This window comes from Aplidium turbinatum, chromosome 15, assembly GCF_918807975.1.
Source record: "Aplidium turbinatum chromosome 15, kaAplTurb1.1, whole genome shotgun sequence".
NCBI classification, from domain to species: Eukaryota; Metazoa; Chordata; class Ascidiacea; order Aplousobranchia; family Polyclinidae; genus Aplidium; species Aplidium turbinatum.
Genome location: NC_137486.1, coordinates 3,131,550 through 3,151,936, shown reverse-complemented (window position 1 = coordinate 3,151,936; position 20,387 = coordinate 3,131,550). Strand labels below are relative to the sequence as shown.

The 20,387-nt window shown below is 37.0% G+C and overlaps 1 protein-coding gene and 1 pseudogene across 1 annotated transcript; both read right to left on the bottom strand.

Moving 5' to 3' along the window:
* Positions 1-910: 910 nt before the first annotated feature.
* On the bottom strand, positions 911-6,828 carry LOC145784566 (sialate O-acetylesterase pseudogene; annotated as a pseudogene).
* Positions 6,829-9,895: 3,067 nt separating this feature from the next.
* Positions 9,896-12,892, bottom strand: LOC145784322 (uncharacterized). Its single transcript, XM_082596122.1, has one exon. It carries the CDS (start codon positions 12,837-12,839, stop codon positions 11,241-11,243), a length of 1,599 nt encoding a protein of 532 aa, XP_082452248.1. The 5' UTR covers positions 12,840-12,892; the 3' UTR covers positions 9,896-11,240.
* Between the last annotated feature and the right edge of the window lie 7,495 nt (positions 12,893-20,387).

Genomic DNA, 20,387 nt, shown 5'->3' with positions numbered 1-20,387 from the left:
AAACGGGCTAAACTTTCAGCAATGCAAAACGGTATTGTGGTACTCGGGCTAATTTACAAGTAGCCTAGCCTATTCATTTGGCTCTCAAAGCAATTTGGGTTTAAGACCTCTGTTGTAGACTGTAAAATCAAGGTTGAACCTGTTATTGCCATTTTTTTCATTTGAAATCTGTGACTGGTTCGCTAACTTACAATAATACTTCTGTCGGTACGCTGTATTACAAGGTTTAAGTAGCACTGGGCTACGCCATAGCCTACATTTTTGCGCAGCGCCAAAAATTGCGTTTTTGCGAGTTGTATCAGCAACGAGCCGTGTTTTGTACAACCCAACAATCACTCACACAACATTAAGAGCGTAATTAAGCGTAAAATTGTCGAAAGGAAGACAAAAATAGTAAATTGTCACGCCTTTTTACGCAGTTTCAAACAAATGGGCCAGAGCAAATTGAGCTTCATAAGCAGGACTCAGCTTAAGTGCGGCGGTTAGCACTGCCTGATTAAATAGGTGTAACAGAATCAGACCTCAGACCAGGTTGGCGTTTACCGACTATCTGTTTGGTGACTGCTTGGGGAATTATTGTATTCCTTATTTCTTTTGCGTCATTGAACAAAGTTTTCGTGGCTCCATTGAAATAAAGATTTACATTTCTCTTCCCTGTTGCAGGCCACACACCTTGATTTAGATGTTTCAGTATGGGTGCTTTTAAACGATGTGTTGATAAGCTAGGCCTGTGGTTGCCTAATGGGGTTGCATGTTTGTCTAAATGAGGCCGGAGACGTTTTTTACATCCAGATAGGCCATTTGGAGATTGAGCAAAACAACGATTCCTGCGGTTTGGAATTCGCCACATTATTGAACCTGGATGTCACGATTTTTTTCTATCTCTTACCAGGAAAAAGACTTGGAAAGGTTCAATGACGTAGTTTAATGGGTTAAACCGAAAAGCAGTCAATTAAATTCACGGATAGTTCTACTAGTGAAATGATATATATGAAAACGCTTGAAGGACTCCAACGAATGGTTCACCACTTCCAGCAATTAATCAAAGTAACAGTAAGCAGCAATAGATTCCAACGCTTGCGGCTTTTGATCGAGTCTAACGTGATCCACTCACAGCTTATACGATTCTAATTTCAATTAAAAATTATATTAGCATCAACTTTGCTTTACTCGTATTCAATACTTCAACTCTCGATCAACAATAATCTTTGCGTCTATTAACAACTGCTACTACTACAACAATGATCTCTCATCACCAACTCATCATGATAATCAACTCATCATAATACAACTCCCATAATAAAATCAATTCACACCACTATTTATAGCAGGTTTAAAGAAGCTTCTAGATCGCTACGTAGGCGTAGAAGATTGTAGAAAACACGTTACATAATAAAGATTTCGCAATCACAGATCTACTGTTAAACATCCTTATGACGTCATGACAAACGTCACTCGGCAATTGTGAAAAACAACAGAACATTCCAGATTTGTTCTGAATGAATGTCCCGAATGCTCTGGAAACACATTACATAATAGAGACCTGCAATCAAAGGTTACTTCAGGTCAATAACCGATAATAACCTATAGCATAAGAATTTTACAATCAAAACAGCACGCTCGTTGAAGACACAAAGCAGCCCGTCGCGAGACCTCGCACATTGATTGTGACACTGGATTAGATTGAACATTAAATATTCCCGAAAGATCTTTGTAACGCCCAACGGAATTTCTTGAATGTAATTACGCCGATATTTCATTTGTCAGAATATGTACAGTATATGGAGGCACAAGTATAATATGATGATCAATTGGTCATATTACTAATCACAAACATCAATGAAATATTAAAATGCAATAAACTGGCGCAATGAATAGGATCTCGACCTGTCTGTTAGCACAAGACCTGATGGAGGTTTGAGTGTTTCTTCCACAAACAGAAAGGAACAACCAGTTGCATACTCATTACTCATACGAGTGACCGACGCTATAGAGACAACGTGATGCTATTGAGGACAAATAGGGCAAAACTAAGGTGGCCTGTTGACCACAGTGTACTGGACACACAGACTGGTGTAACGCTTAAAACGATACAGGCTACATATTCATATACTATAAATTCAATAGAAGGATTGGAGTTTGCGAACTTTAAATATATTGAAAACTGCAGGCAACACATAAATAACTGCACAAAAGATTCACTAATTACTATATGCATGAAGAAAGTTCACTTGAATCACAACTTATGTGTTATGGATGATATTTCATGATGCATGTTAAAACACTCAGCTCTCTGTAGCTTCACAGATAAAATAAAATATATAAATTTATTTACAAGCGTGTAGATGTTCTTAAACGTAAGGAACGAGATGTAGCAAATAATAACGACTCTTCAATTGCGAGCGAAAACTTTAACCAGTTAACTTTGATGAACAGGACAGCCAGCAATTGATTTTCAGCATTACAAAAAGGTTGAACTGCGTAACGCAATCGTTTGAAATTAAACAAGATATGGAACTTTCTAAAGTAGAAGTAGCAACCTTTCAGTATTATATTAATTTAAAGTAAAAGGGGGCACCTGGCAATCCTGCATCATTGTATATTTGACATTGCTTAAACTTGCATGGTGTGACTGACCAAGCATACCGTAAGGCATTGATACCTAGTGTACATACTGACGTGTCAATTTGAAGTGAATGTGGTTTCCACATGAACACTGTGCTGTTGGACCAAGTGCGTCCAGAGAATGGATCATACTGGTCACAGTTTTTGGGAACGCAGCATATTTGAAAACTCTCGGTTGCTTGAACGACAATTTTACTTGTTGTCTGGTACTCCACCGTGAGCGAACCAAGTGAAGTGCGATAGATGTTCACTGGGAAAGGGCCATCGGAAACAACGTCAAGGCCATAAACGTGATGGGAGGAGCCTAAGGCGAGTCGCATCGCCACATCTTGTTTATCTCTATAGTGGGGGCTCCCATATGGAATGCCAGTGTCCAAAAGATCAATCGTAACAGCCATAAAGGTGTTGGCCATCTTTGAGTTTGGAGCATATCCGTAATCAGCTGTTTGATGCCAACGAATGGTTGAATAAGCGCCATCATCTACCCAGTTCGGCTCGTTCAAAACAGAAAGTTGAACAAATCCAAACGGGAACATTGGATCCGTGCTTTGGTTAGTTCCAGAATACCAAGACTTACGCCAGTCTGCAATCATAGACGGGAAGGAACAATTGTATTCCTTCATGTGGTAGTGTGAGTTCTGCTCACCTTGATACCAAACAACCCCTTTTATGGTCATGTTTAACAATGGTTGGATCATTGCATTCCGAACAATGGAATTGTTCTGTGGAGGCCCCGGTGTTGGAGGGGGATTTGGCTTATTCAGGTCGCATGCCTTCAAAGCAGACTCAGATGACCAGGCTTCAACTGGGGTACCTCCCCATGACGAATGAACCAATCCGATAGGAACCCGCAATCTATCGTATAAGTATCGTCCATACAACCAACACACAGCTGAGAAAACTTTTACTTTATCAGGGGTGGGTACAGACCAAGGCATGTCAACAAGTTTCAGGTCAAATAATTTTGTTTTAGATGTTACTCTTCCAACATAAAATAGCCGAACGTGAGGGTAATGAACAGATTGATTCATTTCATAACTGGAATTAAATATCACTTGAACAGACATTTGCATGTTACTCTGCCCACTGCAAAGCCAAACTTCACCAAACAGAATTTCTTTAAGATTAATTTTTTCAATTGGTTGGTCTTTAATCATTTGCATAGCACCAATTGAAAATGGACCCCCTGTTGAATGAGGTTTCAACAACACTTTCCACACTCCTTCGCCATCTGGACCTTCCCTGACATCGGTTGTATATGTTTCAGCATCAAGCTGAAGAGTTACAGTCGCACTTACATTTCCGTAACCCCATATGATTGCATTGTGTGGAGAGTGTTGCAGTACCATGTAATCTTGATAATAACTTGCAAAGCGAAAACCATCAGTCTGAACTTCTTGCTCAAATGATGGTGTTTCTTTCTCCCACACCCGAAGGCCTTCTGTACTGCTCCACAACAAAAATAAACTAATAGAAAAAATCTTTTGCATTTTTTCTACAGTAGCATGACCTGATTAAATTGCAATCAACAATTTATTTGATGATAAAAGCTAACCAGCCAGGCAACCATTTTATCGACATGAAAGAAAAAATACAATTGCATCCTACAGTACATACAATACAGCAGGTATTTTTTAACATTAAAAAAAATCCATACCTGCTCAGTGTTGTGACTAAACAGCACAAATGCAGTGCAATGTTAAATTTTAAAATCATTGTATTACTGCACATCACTGCTAAACAGCACATCTTTTAGTTTACTACTATTTACTTGGAACAATTCTTCAACCAATAAAACATCAAAGCTACTGTTTGCTTCATCTTCCATATTGACATGTAAACACAGAAGAAATAAAACAGGGTTAAGTCTACACTGCATGGTGTTAAAACACACATGTATATACACAATTCGACATGTTAAAAGCAAATTTGGGTAAACGTGCTATTGAAATATAAGTAAATGAAGCTTGTTTATTCTCTAAACATATTCATGGTGACTTCTAATTTTCTTTCCGTGTGAGTTCATTGTATGCGGTGCCAGTGTTTGTATCATCTCAGCTGTTTGGTATGAAGCATTCTTGGATTAGTGGAGCTTCAAATCAAATCACAACTTTTGTTGATATTGTGCTGAGATAAATCAATATAGAACTCTATACAAGTTTTTGTTTTTCTACTGAGCATGTCAATGCTTTTATTACCACTTGTAAAGTTTTGACGCTTTTAACAGAAGTAAACAAACTTAAGATGTCAGAACTTTGCTACATTAAAGAGGTATACTCTTTTATCTAATATCATGCTAAGTTTAATATATTATATGTTTGCAATTTATTTGCAGTAGAAAAATGACACAAAAATATTGAAAGCAACACAAAATAATGTCGATAACTTAGCTTTTACACAACGATGTCTTTGTCTCAACAAATCAACACATTCCAGATAAAGCCTCATATTTAAATTAATGCAGATAAATGAGGGTACGGTACAAACTGTGTTAAAAGACAGGATAAATTATGTAAAACTACTCAGCAAGTTTTTCATTTGAATAGTTTTAAACATATTCTTGTCAACAAAACATAATCAAAGATGTTGCTGTAGGCTATATATTGAGAAATTTATTTTCTAAGTGAAACCTAGCAGCGTTCATTCATATGTCATGAAAATGTAAAGGCTTGCATCCATAATAATATACAAGTGTTTTGCGTACATTGTGACAATTTGCAGGACAATGTAAATACAGATGTAATGAAACAGAAGGCTGAAAGCAGCAAAATACACTATATAATATATACATACAGTCAATTAGACAGCTGCTTTATTTTATCCTCATGCAAGCCAATGTTTTTAAGCATTCTTTTGAAAAGGTAAAGTAGATGATTAGTGATTATGCATCTTTTTTTTTTTAAAACACACACTTCAAAACGCTTTTTTTCATATTTTATCAAAAAACTACTTCTATTTGGAAGTTGTACATGAAGATTAAGCCAATACCAAACTACAGAAAGTAAACTTCTTAAAGTTTTAAATAAAAAGGCACTGAGAAACAAGTTTTAAATAAGGTTTACATAAAAATTAAACTGTACTTTCTGGCAAATGTTTACACTTTTCTTATATGTATCAAAAACACAACAATACTAATTTTTGACTTTAGAATATAATTTTTACTTTTTAGAACTATTGAATAAAACAACTCAATAAATACAATTAATTCAACACATTGTTATAGCCATTCTATAAAACTTGATTGATTGAATTGGCCAGGCAGCAAAATACAAAAACATGACTTAAAAGTTAATGAGAATTAAATTAATAAGCTAAAGCAAACATCAAAATTCGTTTTACAAGCCACTGCCCTCTTTGTATTAATTCATTGCATGTAAGCATACAATAAAACAAACATAAAGTTTTCAAAAAACAACATCACTGTTTAGTACGTGCATATGAGCTGCTCTCAGATTTTCCTGACATCTTTACATGTCAACAAAATTCATTTGTAGTAGGCTATTCAATACAAACAGTGTAAGCAAACGCTTTTTAATTCCCTGTTCAAATACTTGGTAGAAGATAACCCCCACAAAGAAAAATATTCTGTATTGCGTAATTGGCTAGCATGCTAAATTCAGTAAACTAAGGGGCTGTTTAATGGGAGTTAGGTAACTCACAATTTAATAATTTTACAGTATATTGATCAATGATCAGTGACATAGGATGGCCATTTTTTGGATGCTCACTTTTTTCAGCAACTGTGGTCTACTTGTATTTAAAAAAGCCCTGGATGCAGTTCAACCAAGTCACCTCCACTGTTTGTTGTGTATGTTTTTTGGTTTTAAAATACAAGTAGAGCTACACCACTATCAAAAAGTGGTCAAGCTACACCACTGGTATTGATAGGCTATATTTTTAAGCAAAAATCAAGCTCCAAAGAATAATTAATTTATAAAACTTTCCAGACAGTATGGTAACAATAGTGCAATAACCTCATAAGGAAAAGAATTTTCTGCCAATTTATCTTTGATGAGTTTACAAAACATGGAACAGTTTATCGTAGATGTATTAATACATCTGTAGGTAGCTGCAACAGATGGAGTGTTACATGCACATGATATTGTGAGCGCTCTTCTCAATACATCTTTGATAGAAAATAAATTAATTGAACGTTTCACCATTGGCAGCATGGCTTGGCGGTTAGAGGGTTAGGAATGTAGTCACTTCGATGATGTGGGTTCGATTCCCACCATTGCCATTTTTTCTTGCTAAATTACCAAACAAAACTCAAAGCAAGAATCAACTCTCTAACTGAGTACTAGAAGAGTAACAATCCTGCGATCAGCTGGTGCATAAGAAAATTGTGCTATGTTGAAAGGGTCTATACGGGTCAAAAACACTCCATCTGCTGCAGTGACCTACAGATTACAAATTGGCTGCCCTATGCAGCTAGTAGAAATTTTAACCATTCTCAACTGATAATATTATAGATATTGACTAGAGTATAAACTTAACCCTCAAGCAGTTTTATAACGCGGTAGCCTATGTTTATTTACGATTCTAACTCCATAAACAAAAACACGGAATATACTGTAGCTAAACGCCACACAGATGTGCCTATTTGCAAACTGTCTTTGCAACAACACAATTGCTTTTAATGCTTTAGTTTGCATAACATTTCAGTGTTTGCTGAACCGTAACGTAAAGAATCGTCACGACAACCGTATTTTCCTAATTTTCTTTGGTTTGCTTTGGGTAGCCTACTCAGGAAGAGATTTCTGAAAAACGTGTAACAGTTCTGCACATCTTCAGCATGCATTTTAATTCATCACACATACAAACATTTACACTCACTACTGTGATAGGAAAAAGTAAACATGTGAATTTTTACAACGCAAAATTAACGCATCACCATGGTCCGAAATATTTAATGAACACATATTTCATCGCATAGATTATATGAGTTGAGAATTGGCCACCAGTTTTGACTAAACGTGAATGCTTTCATTATTGAAATTTTTGCTTGTTTTTTTTTCCTTTTATGTGCACGTATTCATGACCTATTAACTAACTTCACTTTATACATATCTGTTCATCTGAATTTTAAAGAATGCCAAAGGGTTGCCTCGGCTCCATAACCTTGTGTTTTTTTAGGCCTCTTGGTGCGCTGTCTTGAATGCGTGTATGCTTTGTTTGTCTGTTCTTTCATCTACATTGCTGTTTATGCGTACCAAAAATAAACTATTTGACTGAATATTATATTTTCTTTCTTTTTTAAATTTGAGAATATCTCTATAACTTAGTTTTGTTGCACCCTAGCTAGGGGCGGATTTACCTATGGTGCCGGGGCGCCGCGGCGGCCCTTAAAATTCCAATTTATTTTTTTATGTCTGCATGCAAAGTTCCTTTTTATGCTATACTTTAACTTGTAAATTTTCATTTTACTATTAACGTAAAACAATGCGTGATGTTTAGTCTCGGCAAGTAGACCTACTAACCGCTAATAACCTTTTATTGTGTGCGTAACAAAAAATACGTAGCTGCATGCGTGAAAAAAGGATGTCCAGTTTATTGATCACATACTGCAACAAAGAACAATTCTTTTCAGAGAAAACTAACTACTGCAACAAAGATGTATCGGTTACGTCAGACGAAATCTTAGACGAGTTCGCAAAATGTGACAGAAAACTGTTATGAACAAAACTGTGTTTTAATTATTTAACATCGGCTAATCCCATTTTATTTTCGAGAAACTTATGTATACATAAAAAGAAACTTTTTTTTAGCTCAAGTTTAAATTATATAATGCGTGGTAGCAATCCAGATTTTATGGCAGTTTAGGCAGAGAGATAGGATGGAATGCCATACATCAACCTTTTGGACAGTAAAGCTGGATCTGGTCTTGAACACATTTCTGCTTAATTTATTACGTATTTTATTCAAAACATGTTTGTGATCGAATTACTTGTTTGAGGAAATCTAATGTCATTTTCATACGTTGTTACAAATTATAATTACGTATTGAGACGTTTTTGCAATATTATCAACAAGAGTAGTTTAATCGTATTGTTCTTTTGCTCAATTGCATCATTGTCAGTTCACAATATTTTGTTTTGCTGATAGGGCATAGGCCCGATTTCGCTTATTCTACAAAATAGAAATAGTAGACTCTTATTGCTGCAAGCGCTTTGTTCATATTTGAATTATTTTGTTTATTCGCAATATCTTAACTGACTATCACTCACTTGCACTAAGTACACCTTCTAGGCCTCACCGTTTGAATGTTTTTTTATAATGCACTTTTTTGGGCTATGCACCAGTGAGCTTCAGGCACTCTAGGATGGTGATTTATTGAAATGGATTTTGGTAGTTACCCCTTTTCATTCACTTGGAGCAATCACTGTTAGTGTTGTATAGCCTAAAGTTTTAGTGGAAAATACCTAAATTATTATTTCACATTCGTTATTGCTTTTAATTGCCACGAGCGGCATTATGGCATTGCCTCAACTTTACAACTGATTGTCACTTGTGGTGTTGATTTGTGATGTGGGAATGATTGGTAGCCTACCTGGTGGCCTACCTGACTTAGATAGGCAATTTTATTGATAAAAACGCAAAAAATTTTCCCAAGCCATTTGCGGCGAGGTTGTTCCATACTTCTTTGGCGCCCCCTAACACTTTTGCCCTAAATCCGCCACTGACCCTAGATATATTTTCTTGAACTGATTTATTGTAAGCTATTTATGAAGCAACATATTGTAGCATAGACGTTTATATGTAATGTTATAACGTTGTCATTTCTATCTTTTCAACTTTTTTAGGCCATGCATGTCTACAGCAACCATTGTGAAGTAAACTGATGCTTGATTCAATTCAACGAATTCTCGAAAACAATGTAGGCCGAGACGACAAAGTTCACCATTTTTACGTCGTTTTAGCGTCGCTACAGTTTTACTGCCTGAGATGATGGTAAATGTTTGATGAATGGCTAACTGCTGGCTATAGCCTATATAAAGGATACGGTAGCCTATATCGGGCTACACAAAAGGGAATGCGATCTCTATTAGGCTACGTAGTTTCAAAGGTGTTTAATTTAGCCAAAAGAAGGCTATGCTAGTTTTGCATGGCTTCTTTTTTATTCAACTTGCAAGCTTGCTAGTTGTGATGCCAGCCTATAACTAATGCGCCCAATCATTCTCTTATTTTTCACCAAAAGATTCTTATTTTTAGCTGTTTAAAGTATTTTTTCAAACACAGTCCTTTTCCAGTGGCAAGAAAAAATACGTAACAGATTGCTTCGTTTTATTAAAAAAATCTGCGATTTTTGTTGTTTGGCTGGTGTAGCCTCTGCGAGCTCTGCATACGTAGCAGTGTAAACCATAGCAATGCGTAGGCCTGCATAGCAATATAAAGCAAACCGCAGTTGTGTATGGGCGTATCACTGTCAACAGTGCAGCTACAGCTGGCTATGATAAGTTACCGATGGCATATAGGCCAGGCCTATTTTTTCACTGCTGTGGAGCAAACATAATCTATGCTTGAAAGCTAGCCACAAAAAACACAAATCTTTTGGCATTACATACGTTGCTGGTAATTAAGTCTCCCATACATTTTTCGCACAAGATAAATAGCTTATGAGTTACCTATGAGGACTTTTTCTACGTTGTCTACTGTATTGTGACTTGCTGGGTGGTTATTCAGTTCTTTCCAGACAACCACTTTATCTGGTCCAGATCTTTACCAGATCGGGTAGAGATCTGAACATATCCGGACCAGATAAAGTGGCTGTCTTGGTTGTAAGCCTGCGATTCTATATGAGCTTACTCAACATGTCATAAATTGTTATTGAAAAAAAAATCATTGACGAAATACGAAAGAATTGTAAGAAGTCGACAGAGATTATTCCCACAGTTTTCAGACGCTTAGTAAAAACATCAATAACCAAACAATATGAACAACAAGACACGGGCTACTCGCAACCAAATTGCTAACGTTCCTGAAATAATGTAGTCTAGACTAGAGTCTATACTCCAGACTATAAGAGTCTACTCTAGACTACTACAAGTTACAGCTTGTTGACGCTAAAACTGTTGATAGTGTAAGCCTGGCCCATGCGTAAAACAGTTCCGCAGACCTACAGCAAACAAAATACAGGCCGCACCCGATTCAAGGCAGTAACCAACATAATAAAATGGTTATCAATTATGACTACCGTATATCAGCATCGATATATTCTGCAAGCTACAAAGATCATAGACAGCGGTTATTTTGCAAGATTTATCACATCACTATAATCAACATCGATATGTTCTGCAAGCTACAAATATTATAAACAAAGGTTATTTTGCAAGACTTTGCTAGTTTAAACTGCGAATTTTGCCAAATAATACATGAAAACAGCGCACACTTCTTAGATAATAATCACAAAGTTACTTTTATACATTGCAAAGAACAAAACTATTTTCACAATATGTTTGCTTGTACAATAGTTTGTAAAAATAACTTGCCGAAGTTTGGCCTTTAATTAAAAAGGCTGCGGCATTTTTTCAGTTTTATAAAACGTTGCAATTTACTTGCAAAATTGTCCAAAGTGTCAAGTTTTGTGGAAAATGTTCGTCTTCTAGTTAATCAATCTATGGTTGAGTTTGTGCTTGAGGATGCTGCATTGCGGTTGGCACTTCAGCATTATAATACGGTTCTTGAGTGATATGTGATGATCTATCCATGGATTGGCTCATTGAAAGGTTGGTAAGTGATGCGAGATGCTGCGTTTGTTGAGAGTTAGATATCTCGTTATTCTCTTCAATAGGATGTTGATTGACATCTCCACTGGTGTGATTGGCGGAAGCTGGGGGAGAGCTGTTTTGAGCCAATGTTTGATGCTGTTGTTGCTGGTGAGAAGTACTATACTGCGGTAAAGTGCTAAGAGATGGAGGAATAAAACCTGGCGACTGATGATGCTGCATTGGATTGTAATACTGCACTTGTTGTTGAAATGCTTCGTGATAAGCTCTCATGTCCTTGTTTTGCTCATTGGCGTTCATGAGACTGCTAATGGAGAAAGGATGTTGCGAGAAAGAGTGTGGGTCCGGCTTGATGGATGCCATGGTTTGCATGTGTGGAGAAGCGTTCATCAGCAACTGATCCCCGACTGAAACCATGGTATGAAACGGAGGGTTTACAAACCCTTGATGATTTGGATAACCAGAATAAAGTTGTGGATTTGGAGGTGTCATCATAGCAGACTGAGAAACTGTGAGAACTGACGTCACCTCTGGAGAAGATTGAGATAAGTTTGGATTGGCTGTTTGTCTACCATTTTCAACAGTTTCCATATTGTGAAGAGATCTAGAATCCGTTCCAGATGTTGACACAACTGAAGCAGCTACTGCAGCAGCAAGAAGAAGTGGTTTGCTTTCAACAGGTGGCTCCCCATCGAGAGCACGAGAAACAGTACTTTTATTTTGATTATTATAATCTTGTTCGAACTCTAGAGGCTTACCGTTTCCTTCTTCTTTGATCCTTTCATCATTTTCCGCTGCTTTCATCGCCGCCTTTTTCTCACATTTGAAACGTTTCTGCCTTCTCAAGTAGCATCCGTTTTCAAACATGTTTCCTGCATCAGGATGCAAACTCCAATACGAGCCCTTGCCAGGTTTATCAGCAGATCGTGGAACTTTTAGAAAGCAATCGTTGAAAGATAAACTATGACGTATCGAATTTTGCCATCTTTGCTGATTTGCGCGATAGAATGGAAACCATTCCATGATCCATTGATATACTTCACTTAGTGTCATCATCTTGTTGGGGGACGACTGGATGGCCATGGTTATGAGAGATATATAGCTATACGGGGGCTTAGCATGGGTGTAGGTTCGTCTATAAGCCTGCTGTCCTTTGTCGACGGCTCTGCTATTCATTGGCCCAGGGACCAATGTCATGTTAGGGTTGATGCCCATGTTGGGGCTCATTCCAGAATAAGGTGATGTCATACCAACTTGAGAACTGACCTGCGAGAATTGGCTAGCTGGGTTTGTAAGAGGGGTACCGAAACCTTGCGTCATCTGACCTGCAATAGCCCCAGAAGGATTAGAGCTATATGTAGAAATCCCGTTAGCTGGCGGTTGATACGAGGTAAGAGTAGATCCTGGTGAGGTATAAGCTGTCTGATAGGCTAATGCTGGATATCTGGGTGCTGGAGCCTGCAACGTATCACTGGTCGGAGAAAACATATTCAGTCTTTCTGTTGCCTTGAATAATAGGACCAAATTCTAAATTACCTTGATTCTACAAAGACTTATCAAAAGTGAGTCAAAAATTCGGAACTTCAAATTATGATTACGCGCTTCTTTCTCATTGAATCCTTGAGTAAATAGCACGCTGGACGTTCTCCCTCTACAATCAAACGCTCAAAAAGGATGTCAGAGACATCGGGCTCTGTGTGTGTGTTCATCGTGCTTGCCTTTCGCTTGTGTCGCAATCTTTTAATATTTAACCGACGACTCTTCAATGTTTTATAGCAAAATATAACAGCAGGTAGACACGGTAAGCTATAGGTCTACCTGTTCGCACTCAAGGTATTAAAACTGGTTAAAAATTGGAATTGCTATTTCAACTGTAACCACGCTCTGTAACCTAAATAACATCGATTTTAAAGTCAAGATATTCTTGCATCTTTTGGTTTTTCTTCCTTACACCCTCTTGTAGTTTATCGTTCTAATTCTACTAATCATAATAGCATTAGTCTACCGTAATTCATATCATTTTAATTGGTTTATAAATGTTGTTTGACCGGCTATTCTGTCGCCTAACCACACAGAAAATAGAATTTTAGTTACCATGTGGGTCTTATACAGACACTTAGCAGAGGAGACAACTCCTGTCCTGGATGGTTCATACAGAATGAGTACAAGTCAGTAGCGCACTCCGATTATTATTTCCAATGATAAAGCGAAATTTTTTCTCTTCAAATAAGTCTATTTCGTTTATTTTTCATTCACTACTTCCAAACAATAACACAAAAAGTGTACTTTAAGTAAATAGACAACCGACTACAATCCTTCTATATGTCCACACCATTTATTTGTAAGTCAACATTAACAAACAAACTATACAATATTGGACCATCAAACAAAAATGGTTTACATACTGAAACATGATTCCATTCTGGTGGTTCTTTGTCAACATTTTCTTTATCGTTGTTAAAATTTCTTTGTTGATTTTAACTCTATTTACAAACTAAACTTTTGGTGCTTATAGAGGGATAGATTTAAATATGGTGAATAAACACATTAAAATATATTTCTAATTTTGTTTCTGTGTAGGTTTAGCACACATTCTTATAGTGTTGTAAATTGAATATTGTAAATAAGATAGGTGTATTTGTATTGGCAAAGATGCCAAATATTCGGTCTTTGCTTCTGTGCTGTAAGTAAATTGACTTGGCGTTATAATTCAAACACATTTTAACTGTAACTTTTACAGATTAGATCAATAACTTTCTTTGAGTAGAAAGGTGCGAGCCAATGAGATCGGATTAATTTGGTTAAGTTGAAAAAAGAAAACAAATCTGAAAGCAAAACTAGAACTTGTAGGTAAACTTGCTAATAAAATTAAAAATGAGATTTTGTATTAGAGAGCTCTATAACATTAAGCTATGTAGCCTAGTTGTGTAGGTTTATTGCTAAGGAAGTCTCATCGCCATAACAAAATAGGCTAATGTGAACACATCATTACCTGCCAAAGATGCTTGTAGCCTATCAACTGGCGCAACGATAATCCAGCTTGAAAGTTCATCAAGTGACAACTAAGCAGTTGTCGGCTGCATTGCTGAGTGGCAAGAGCCCTGGAACGACACTCGAAGGGCGCCGGTTCGACACCGCTCAAAAGTATGCGAATGTGTTTTTTGTAAGACATTTAAAGGGCATGCCTGAAGGCGGACACGAAGGTTGAGTTCCTTGCATTCCCGTCCAGTTAATCTAAATCTTCAATCACCGGGTATAAGCCTGGATACGATACTGGATCTACCCAGTGATCGATTTCGAGTAATGGGTAGTACCAAATTTAAGTCATAAGCAGAGTAGACAACCGGAAACAGACATTGCCGTCGGCTGCAGCGTGGGTCAGGTGTACGTCGAAAGGCGTACACCGATGCATAGCGCTCAAGTCCGCTTTCCCGCAATGCAGGATAAAGATAAACAAACAAAAAATACGACAAAACAAAAACTAAGCAGTTCAAAAACTATAAAATCAGCCAGCGTACAGTACATATGAAAACCACAAAAAATAATGTGAAGGGACCATGGCGATCTATACTACTGGCCTTCCCAACGTGGCAACAGCCAAATAATGTGGGGCCTATTAAACTTTGGCAACTAAAAGGTATTAGGCGCACAAATAGTCGTCTGTGTATGAATTATATTGCTAACAAACAAATACTTCTGAATTGGAAAAAGAATTTTTCAACATACTGAGTGGTTTGAAAGTTGGGTCACTCTTGATTTCGTGTACCTTGATTCTGTTAATATCTTGATTCTCATGGTATTCTTGACATGTAGGCCTAGCTATTGTCATGCTTTCTTGCCACTTATTTAATTATATTACCGTACATCTTAATGACGTTTTGGCACTGCAGCCTATTTACAATTTTTAGGCTAAAAAACATTACTTGACCAATGAAAATTGCTGATTATATGTTGCAACCCTTATCTCAGTTGAGTAAGTTGGTAAATTAAATTTTCGTATAGACCCCTACATTATTTGGCTGTTGCCACGTTGGGAGGGCCAGTGTAGTATTGAACGCCATGGAAGGGACGCTTAACGTCTTTGCCTTTCCAAATGCAATTCTGCAATTGGAGGTGGGACGATACACTAACCGCAATAATGCCATGACAATTCAGGAAACTTTTATCAAAATTCATTTGTGAAATGTTTAGATTATATGTTATATTTTTTTATGAAACTAGTTGAGCCTTATCACATAGCAGCTAGAAGGCGAATAACGCTGAGCGTCTTTTTAATTTTTACTTTTCCAGCAACGATATTTGCTTTGCTTTTATGCGTTGATAAAACATGAGCAAAAGCGACCTCTCTTTGTTTGCTTGAAAGGCATATGCCTTCAAAATGCAAACAGAAAATTAATGATCAACTGGATTTCCTTCGTTTTATTGTTCGCCGAAACAAAAAATCGCTAACCAACAAGGTTAGTTATTTTCCATCGCGTAACGTTTATTCTACGTAGAATCAATGTACACGTTTCCACTTTAAAAATGAGTAACAAAATAATATTAAAATACGTTTTTTTATGAGTGTTAGTTACACAGGGCGGCGTGGGATGATTAGCATCGCGATAAGAAGTCCGATCACATTCAAACTAAACTAATGGAAATCATTTGTCCCTTCAAAGGTTTGAACCAATTTTTTTGAATTGTGCCTTTTTGGAGAGACACACACAATTTCAGTGGAATACGCAAGGGAAGCCATTGTGTTGCTTTTTAGCGTTGTTGTGATTGTGTAGTGCAATCATGTTATTGTTCAGAGTGGCTGTGGGTAGCAGGGCCGTATATCAACCGCCCCTCGTACCCTTTGGAGAGGAGCACGGTTGTTTAGAGACCCACTTATTTCAATTTGTTTAATTTTTTTTTTTGGCTATTTGAAATGAAAAAAAATTGTAAATGTTGCTACAGAAGCTTAAATCAGGCAAGGCCCTATTTACCGCTTTCAAAGTCCCAGTTAGTGTGCCCACATCTTTGTGTCTTTGTTTAAGGGTCTACTCTTATTCATATTTAGTTAGTGCAGCGTTTTTTTGACTTCATTGTTGGTCACAGCGGTAAACCATAATCTCTTCGTGGGAAAATTGTAACATAAGATTCCCAAATCCGTTCGTCGGCATGTAATGACCGAAAAATAAACACTCTTTTGAAACGTCTATTCAAAAGTGTATTCCTGTAAAATTAGCCCGCGGCTATCGAAAATGGGACGCAACATCGTACGCCTCTAAAACTGTCACTACAGAACAGATTACTTGGATAAAAGACGGAAAATTTGTCCAGCTAGCAAGCACCAAGCAAACAGTTAAACTTGCGACTGACTTCCAACAAACAATTTTACGAATGACTAGAATAATTTGCGATATCTCAAATGCACGTAGACAGTAACTGTGACGCAATAATGAAAGACAATTATGAAGTCATTCAAACAGGTGTTCAAGCGGCTAATGCAATATTTCATCAGGTCTTACGACCGATGCAGTGCTTCCACTTTTACAAAGCTAGATTACCACTTGCATTACCACATTTGTCCTCAGATTACCACATTTTTACTGTGATTTTCTTCCCGATTTTAACCGTATTTCGACTTACTTTTACATTAACAAAGTGGCTATTTTTACCCACTTGTTGCTATTATTACAATCAGGTGTTGCCAGAGTTAGGATTAAAGTTAAGAAGGGTTAAGGTAAGATACTAAGGGTTTTAATCTTTACCCAGAACTAAAAAAAGTTTCCAAAATACAAGTTTTTGTTTTCAACAGCTGCAAACTTTTCTCAAAGTAGGACAGAATTCTTTATCTGGCAATGCTATTATTTGGTTATATTTACACTATAGGATATAGTGTAAAATAAGGTCTAAAACAGCTACTCAGTTTATTAACAGTACCGGTTATTAACAGTTAATAAAACGTTCGAAATAAGTAAGCAAAGTACTGTATTTGACACCGCAGCTAGAATCTGAAAGACATTTTGACTATGATCACATGGTGACTTGTCACCCTCCGTTCAATCAATCAATGCTTTATTTTTTTCTCAAATATCATGATAAATACACTGGTACATTACATAGAAGAGAGAGAGGAAGGAAGCGAACATTCGAAGTCAGGACACATTCCAAAATCAAACCGAAAACAGCCGAACATCCTAGTCGCATGCTATTATAGATAAGTAATTTTTTTGCATATCTGTTTGATTTCGGATTTTCAACAACAACAGTTTAAATGCTCTTATTTATTGATAGTATTTTATGTCAAACTTTTAATTTCCACACTTTGGCAACATTTCCACACAAAATTTCCATATTACCACTAAATTACCACAAATTTTTCATTACCACATTTTTACCACAAGCATGATGAAATTTCCACATTTGTGGTAATTTCCACCAAAGTGGAAGCACTGGACCGATGGTACAATATTTGGACATTTTCTAGCCATTTCCATGACGTAAGATGCCAGCTAGGTTAAGTAGACCATAACGGTTTTTATATGACGTTTGATTTGGTGAAAATTGTCGGGAACAATTGTGAAAATGTTACTATAGCCTATAGCCTATCCTACTGCTATAAAAACTCGACATCTTGTAATTTAGGTTACATTCGTCGGTGTTGTATTGTTGGTTGTCATTTGAAACGACTATTTTAAATCAGCGAAACCCAGTAAATCTATGCATTTTGTTGAATTTACAGAAGAAATAATAGCCTATACTACGCTCTCACTTTTTAGGAAAGTGTGTTTCAATGGTTGATAGCACAAAACTTGTCCAAAATTGAACGCTCATGAAATGACGAAATTGTTCAAAAATAGCAACCAGAATCGTTGAAAAGGAAAATCCAGCGTATTCTTTTGCATTCCAGATAGTTTTTCTTAATTCAAAAACATTTTAGAAGGGAGGGGGTTTCGGCTCTCAGGATGTGCGCTTGAGCAGCGCATTTCAGTTTTTCTGTCCATTCAGCGGCACCTAGTGAATGGAATAATTTCTGCTAAACGTTTTTTCATAATTTGTTTTGTGATGCGTTTCTTGCCTCGTGCAATTAACCGCCATGTGATGTGCCTTTCTCCTCTGCTTTGCAGTTTCATTTTTGTGCATTTCGTTTTTCAATTCATTGTGTAGATCAATTATTTTCAATGTAGATGTTATGTAAAATCAGTTATTTTCGTTACTTGAGAAGAGCTAACTTGAGTAGGCTTATGGCCGAAAAGGTTCGTAGTTTATAGTTTTATGTTCACTCTAATTGTATGATGTTAAATGCCGTGTGGTTGCTTGGTTTTATCTGTCTATGGTTAAAGAAAGTCACCTTTCTACCAAAATTGAAATAATTTCTGGCAACAAGACTTCAACAATCGGAAACGTCACTCTGCCAATCTCGGTAACCGGCCCTGCGTCAAGAGTCTCTACAAGTATGCGAAATTACCAGGAATAACCTATCAAGGCTTTGTCAGTCCGAGGATAAAGATTCAAAACCAAAACCAAACCAACCATAGGCTACTGAAGCAAACTCCACGTCGCCATTTTTTTGTAGCTAAGCCTAACTTGTTTAAGTAGGCTATTCTGCATTCAACGCAGTGTCTTATTTTTGTAAGACAAACACTGCGTCACTCTTCTCTCTAGTTTTTAGGTTTTTTTTTGCATTTCAAGAGTGATGCAGTTGCGTTTTACAGACAGCCTGTTTCATTCATGCTCTGAAAACGGCCCTGTAAAATCTGTTAGTTATTTTAGTTTAACTCCATAGTCCTTATTGCATTGTTATATAACTTAGTCAAAAATGGAGTCCCAACAGATTGTGGAGTCAGTCTGATGTTTATAATCTTTCAAAGGAAGGGGGCGAGATGATGCTCACACGGCTCTGTGGGTTAGGTATTTTTCGTTATAAATATGTTCCGGACAATCGTTCACCAAATCAAACGTCACATAAAACCGTTATGGTTTACTTAACCCAGCTGGCGTCTTACGTCATGGAAATTGCTAAAAAATGATCCGAGATTGCAACATACTTCGTAAGACTTGTAAAACATTGCACCTGTAGCATAACATTGCACAAACCGTTTCAACACCTGTGAAATTGCATAACATAACAATGCATATGGACTATTACGTCACAGAAGCTGGTTACGTGCGTTTAAAATATCTCAAGTCAGTTTCGTCATTTAGAATTGTCGTTTTGAAAAGTTGGTCGAATATTTAACTGTTTGCTTGGTGCTTACCAACTAGACAAAATTTCCGTCTTTATCTCAGTAATTTGTATTGTGGTGACAAGTTTTAGTGGCGTACCGTGTTGAGCTCCAATTTCGACAGCCAGTGGCTATTTTTTGCTGAAATACAATTCTTGAAAAAGGACGTTTTCAGAAGAGTATTTTTTCGTTTCGGTGTCATCGCATACAGACGAACGGATCCGGGAATTTTATGTTGCAACTTTCCCAAGAAGATATTATTGTTTACCGCTGTGACCAATATATTCAGATTGCGATAATTTTTGTTTAAACTATACAGTAATAAATTGCATACGATAGCTCAGTTTGTTTAGTGCGTGACTTTGTGAGCGAAGAAGCTTCAAGATCAAGCGGCGCTGGTTCGACTCTCGGTGTGTGCGCTTGAGCAACGCACGTTAAGAACTGCTTTCATTCAGCGGCACCTAATGAATGGAATAATTCCCCGACAACAATTAAGGCTTCAACAATCGGAAATTTCACTCTGTCAACCTCGGTAACCTGCTTTGCGTCAAAAGTAGGGACGGCACATTACGGGACGCGCAACTCCGTTGTTCCTTCAACATTAGAAGGGTCAATTGCCAATTTGACATTTTTTTTTACGCTTTACTGCAGGCTTGCTTTCAACTTAAAACCTTCAATTACTTTAAAACCAACTTAACTCTTCTTATATACCGTAACCCATAAAAAGTAAAATATTTTGTAAATTAGAAAAAAACGTAACCCTTCTAGTGTTGCGGATAAGCCAAAAGCGGATGAAGTTTCGCATCCCTAGTCAAAAGCCTCTACATTCCACAAGTATCCT